General features: G+C 38.0%; 1 protein-coding gene across 1 annotated transcript; it reads right to left on the reverse strand.

The window, feature by feature from the left end:
• Positions 1–1,193: 1,193 nt before the first annotated feature.
• LOC148737804 (uncharacterized) lies at positions 1,194–5,977 on the reverse strand. Its single transcript, XM_088749343.1, has 7 exons — positions 5,846–5,977; positions 5,142–5,206; positions 3,215–3,535; positions 2,839–3,087; positions 2,408–2,531; positions 2,197–2,268; positions 1,194–1,269 (listed from the first exon to the last, which is right to left on the reverse strand). The coding sequence occupies exons 2-7, from the start codon at positions 5,182–5,184 to the stop codon at positions 1,194–1,196; spliced, it is 885 nt and encodes a 294-aa protein (XP_088605469.1). The 5' UTR covers positions 5,185–5,206; positions 5,846–5,977.

A 5,977-nucleotide genomic window follows, 5' to 3' on the forward strand; every position in this document is an offset into this window, starting at 1 on the left:
TCGCTCTCTTTTGGTTTTTTTTTTTTTTTTTTTTTTTTTTTTTTTTTAACAGACAAATATCGGAGCATTCTTCAGGCCAGACGGAAGCTATTGTACATATAATTACGATAAATGAACGATAATCACTGTGTTTTGGAAGACTTCAGATGGTAACTCCTGTATATGGTTGTCTCAAGTCTGTAGATCGAGGGCATATCCTGGATTTAGGTGAAGCATTTTATCATTCATGTCTTTTGTTGTCTCATTTTCTATCTGGCCAAAGAAAATGTCCATTTTTGCGACAATTTTCTGTAAAAACGTTTTGGACACTCGATACATTTCCAGAGCCAATCAATGTTTAGCAATTTGTGTGATGTTTACAGCACCATGACTATTTTGCTTTTTTGCCATTAGTTGTGATCAGTTGTATCAGGCTACTAGTTCCAAGCCGTCTTTATAAGCAAAACACTGGCTAATGGTATTGCATAACGGTTTTGTCCGCGCGGGGGTTTGCACTCGCTCTACAGGTTCAAGTCATCAGATTTTGCGACGGTTCCATTGGATTTTGTGTGCCACGCAGATATTTAAGAGTCAAAGAGGGGAGGAAGGAGGAGGACTTTAGAACTTATCCATTGTATCATACAAATACACTGAAATTTCCGCTTGAATGGCTGCGTTTTGAACCCTGCAACGTCCCTTTAAAGGCGTCTCTTTTAAAGGCGAACAATAGTGTGAAATATAAACGGATAAGTGTATTACTCACAGTACAGTTAACTCGGTGTTGTTAGCGAAGACTCCAGGTGGTAGCTCCTTTATTTAGTTGTCATCCAAGTCACTACGAAAAGGATATATTGTTGATCTAAAGTTTTTTCTGGGTTATTAAAACTAGGCTTTTTAAACCCTAATAAAATTTAGAGACCACATCATACTTTCATTATCTAACTAGAAGGTAAATAATGCAAACTTACTTCCGGGTAACTTAGTAAGGCTTCCGGTAACCAGCAATATTTCAAGTACATAAGAACGATTAGTCAGTTTTAAGCTTCAACCCTCAACTTTAAGGAACGGCCATGGCATGTTTCATGAGCTCTTGGGCACTTAAAGTTTGGAACCAAGATTTTATAAATACGCGAGCTGAGATATTTTATACGTGTGATTGGGTCTGTAAGAGTCGCTTAAAAATTTGTCTTGAAATAAGCAATGCATGTTTTTACTTACAGTCGAATCAACTTGGTGTTGTAGCTGAAGACTCCAGGTGGTAGCTGTGCTATCTGATTCTCATATAAGTACCTATTTAAAAAATATACCAAGAGTTATAGGTTTTACCTAAGTTTGTGAACCAATCAGAGTCAACTTGTGTTGAAAATACTGAGAAGGTGCTCTAGGTTAGTCATGCAATAGAAACTCAGTCAATAGTGTGTTCTATGCGGGGATGAGATAATTACTATTATTAAAACCTGGATCATTGGATAATGCAATTCAAGACTTTTTATTGGCTCAGCCATTATGGTATATGAGCCAATATACCATAATCTAATTTCTGTACAGTGTTAAATGCGGTTTCTTCTCACAAAATAAAGTCGAGAAGATTTGTGTTATATCTTGGGGGCGTTTTTTTAATAAAACAATTATTCCACTCTCGCTTGTTGGATATGAGATGATTATAGCCAACTCAGCGCTACGCGCCTCGTTGGCTATCTATCATCTCATATCCAACGCGCGTTGTGGAATAATTGTTAAATGTAATTGTTCACATCAACATATTTGCTGTGATCCTTGCAGCTTGCTTGTATTCTGTCAGTCATCCGTTGGAAGTTTTAATAGCAAAGCAAACAGTTAAAGAGAAAGCCTGCAAGGACGATCAACTCTCGTTATTTCCTTCTCTTATTTTATCACATTTATCTGCGCAGGGTATCTGACGCATGAACATAAAACAAATACGAACGCAAAAGAACTAGGTAAAGATAGAAAATGAAATTTTTAGAGCCAAGGCCACCAAAGTCCGGTGGTAGCCTTTTTCTTACAAATGTTCAGATGATTTAATGAGGCCAGGTTACCCCCATCTGTTTATCACTACCAATCAATTAACCATCGCATCTTGTTCCATTGCCTTAGCTCCTAGCTGACTACACCCACAACGCGTGAGAAATTAGATAATTCGTAACTCACTGCTTGTCAATATCAACATACAGGTATGCATAACTATCATCTACGTACAATATGGTCAATTCTGGGTTGTTATCGAAGACTCCAGGTGGTAGCTCCTCTATCTGGTTGTAACTCAAGTCCCTGAAAGGAGGATGTATCATTGAGTAAGGTGGAGTGTTTCACATCTTGTCCTGTTGTTGTACATTTCCTCTCTGTCCGCCCCCCAACCCCCACCCCTCCTTCATCACCTCCTCGTAAAACGAAGAGTTGAAATGCTTACAATTTCGCTGTAGAAAAGGGCAAGTGCTGTAGAACTGACTGTAAATATTCTCCCCTACATTCAACGCGTGTAACTGAGCGCATAATGCCAACGGCAGTGGTACATTGGCAGCGATCTGGGCACCCTAGAATATAAAAAATAAGATATACTCTTACTATCGTATTGTTTGATGCAAGTTATCGAGGGGATTTTAGTTTATTTGGTTGGAGTTGCTAAAGAGTGTATTTGAGTCCTTTAATAAGGTTGGTACCCTCAAGTCATCTCGCGAAAACTCAATATTAATCCAGAGCAAGGCAAGAAAAAATTTTGATAGGTCAATAAATCTATGGTTACAGTCTTAAAGGTTAGAGGTATAGAAACTTGCAAATGTTCAATAAATTTTCCCCTGACCTGATTCAGTTAAGAATCAAATTTTCATTATTAAAACTTACTTTCGATGACAAGACGGATTTCTTTTTTGTCCGAACCATCCTGTGTGTTCACTTCACAGCTGTACTTGTCGCTGTTTTCTCCAGTGATGGTCAGCCGATACAGTACACTTGTACTGTTCTGTACCACTGTGCCGTTCTTTCTCCAAACAATGACTGGAGCCGGTGCACCCTGTGCTGGACACCAGAGGGATTGATGGCGGTTGAAAAGCACATACTGAGTCTTGAGCACTTTATCCAAGTTGGGTTTCACTGAAGGATAAGAAAAAGTAATACTGAACCATCACAGAAGTATTTGAGTCTGAGGAGCATAGGCAATGACCACTCTCAATATATGTAAAATGGCTGTCAGAGGTTGATTTCAGTATCTCAATACTGCCTTTTGTATTAGTAGTCTTGTTTCTGTATAAACCTCTGAAAAGGTAATTGGAGTTATCTGATTTTCTCAACCACAAGTTCTGTCCGCTAGATCGCACAATACCGGAAATGTTTCTTCCACAAAATCTTCCAAGAAGATTGGCAGACTCGTCGTATCCATCACGAAACTCAAGGTACATATCATCATCAAAGCACGGTATTTCATTTGAAGTCTTCAAGGTGAAATTCAGTTCTACATAATGCCCTTTTGGAGCTTGCAAAAGTAGGCTTGAGCGAAACCGTGGGACGACTCTCTGAAGGCATACTTCCGCCATTAACCCAGCTGCTTATAAAATCAAGAGAAAAAGATAGAAAAATGAGGGAGCAAGCTTTTGTTAGAGTCGTTTCAGGGAATGCTCAATATGACTTTTTGATGAACCCTAATTTCTCCTTACACTGTCAGCCCTGAATCAAACATGAAAGTCACGAGAATAAAGGAAATGATCACCAGCTAAAGACATGTACACCTTTGATTGTTAAACAAATTCTCCCTGTCACCACCTTAAGAACTGTATGGAGAAGAACATGGAGAATATGTATACTGATGTGAGGGGTTATTAAAAGCTAAGCTATATATGTTTGGTTATGTCTATGAATACTACTGAGAAAAACATAGGGAAATGACATCACATACGAGAGAACTTTGGTCGCATTGATGTGGAGCTCTCAGGAAGCATTAAGTCTTGCTCGACCAAAAATTTTTCATTTGCATTGCAGTCACCGTGACTTAACTTAAAGGGACGCGTGACTTAGACCGGCACTGACGCAATGCGTGGGTCGATTATCAACCGCTCTCCTTCCTCGAAAAGACTGCTGACCGCACAAATACTTCCTTTTTGTTGTTCTCCACAAATTAGGAGTTTGCCTGCTCAGATTTTAAAGTAATCTTTGCAAATTTCGAAATTTAGAACTTTGCTGCGGTTAGAAAATAATTTGAAATGGCTTTGGAGAAGTCCACGGTCAACATTCGGAGACAATTACATTAAACGATTGAGAAATTGACCAACGTAACTCAGACGGACTACTCACTGAAATCTAACTGGTAAATATTCAGATAAATCTAGATGTCTTAAACCACCTGGTTTTGAAATTAAGCACCCAAAGTATATTTCAGATTCTTGCTGAGTGCACAAAAAAAAGAAAAAAATTAAAAGCGAGAAGATATCGTAGCCGGCATCCGAAGCTCTTGTCTATCGTTATTAAGATATCTAAGATATTTCAATTCATAAGATACACACTTTATTTCTTTTATTGTTTCAGTTTGCTATCAAAATTTGATTAAGGAAATTTTTAATTCAGCGCCTTTTGGACAGACTGTTCTCGTATAAAATGTAGATGACATAACTACGCGAGCGCGCGTTTGATGCCAAACAACAAAAGTCAAAAGATTCTGAGCGCAGTGATTGGGGTTCTTTTTCTTTTTTGTACAATTTTGGAACTGATCGTTTTTCAGTACAATGCAGTCAAAAATTGAAACAAAAAAACCGCTAATGCATTTTTTTTTTCTGTTGACTTCAGGCGTCGCATAAATTACGACACAGACATGGTCGTGATCTGCTGCTAATATAACCAAACAGACTCGAGAGAGAAGTGGATATCAACTTGAGTGCTGTGTTTTCTCGTAATTTCCCAAGGAGCAGTAACTCTATTTTCTTAATGTTCTCCAGCCGGGGTTATCCACAGTGTGTCTCCCGTGCGCATGTCACTTACTTTCTCGCGAGTTATTTAATGCAGGCCTGGATATTTAAGGAATTAAAATGCGGGCTATTTTCGTAAGAACAAAAACCGAATGTCTAAAATTAACTATTTCCTATCCTATTGAATAGGTTTAAATACACATTTAGTCTCTTAACTTAATTACTCCATTAGATGAAGAGAACAGTGCTTACAGAAAGCAATAATGAAAGCCCAGAAGGTCCTTTTGGACAACATCTTCCTGTTTTCTGCTGATGGGCTGAGGGAAAGTTTGAAGATCGAGTAGAGTTTCAGAATATACTCAAATAAATATATCTTATTAGAAGTTTTGTTGTGTAGTATTGATGAGTGTTTTTACGAATTGTGCCGTACAACGAGTACAAATACTCAACGACACTACACAACAAAACATTTGATAAGAGAGTTACTATCCAACACGCCAAATTGTTATTTCAGTGCGAGCGAATTTCGCCTGTACTTCTGGAGTACAAATATCGCGTGATATTTGTACTCGTCTCGTGCGTTATTTGGACTCAAGAAGAACTTTTGGATAATACAGTAAAGTAATGGATAATGCATTTTTATCCAGGTGAAGCACACTGTATGTTTGTGAAATCTCATAATACACGACAGGTCTCAGATGCCGAGTCTGTCTTCCTCACAAAGAAGTTAAAAATGATAAAATGTAGCCATATCATAATCGTCCTTTATTATAACAATTTTTCAAGACACTGCTGTGCATAACTGAAGCTTTAACGGGAACTTCTCTGAACCATATTTCAGTACATTTGACAACTGAATAAGAACGATTTATATTGTCACAATATTATGAAATTGTCCCTAAACCGGAAAAGAAGGTTGGTAAAGATATTCTTGAAAACAGTAATTTCTCCCCTACCTTGCAATTACATTTTCTCCAGTGATGAAATCTTCAAAGTTGTCTTATTCTTCTACGGTATTTCTGCTTTGTTCGAGCGCCAGAAAGAACGTGTCACGGTAAACAGTTCACTGTATAAAAAATGTGGACATA

The sequence above is a fragment of the Stylophora pistillata genome, chromosome 2, assembly GCF_964205215.1.
Source record: "Stylophora pistillata chromosome 2, jaStyPist1.2, whole genome shotgun sequence".
Classification (NCBI taxonomy): Eukaryota; Metazoa; Cnidaria; class Anthozoa; order Scleractinia; family Pocilloporidae; genus Stylophora; species Stylophora pistillata.

Coding starts and splice junctions, on each gene's coding strand:
- LOC148737804 (XM_088749343.1), bottom strand. CDS start 5,184: ATGTTGTCCAAAAGGACCTTCTGGGCTTTCATTATTGCTTTCT. Junction 3,536..5,141: donor GGCTTTCATTATTGCTTTCT/GTAAGCACTGTT, acceptor TTTTATAAGCAG/CTGGGTTAATGGCGGAAGTA. Junction 3,088..3,214: donor CAAGACTACTAATACAAAAG/GCAGTATTGAGA, acceptor CTTATCCTTCAG/TGAAACCCAACTTGGATAAA.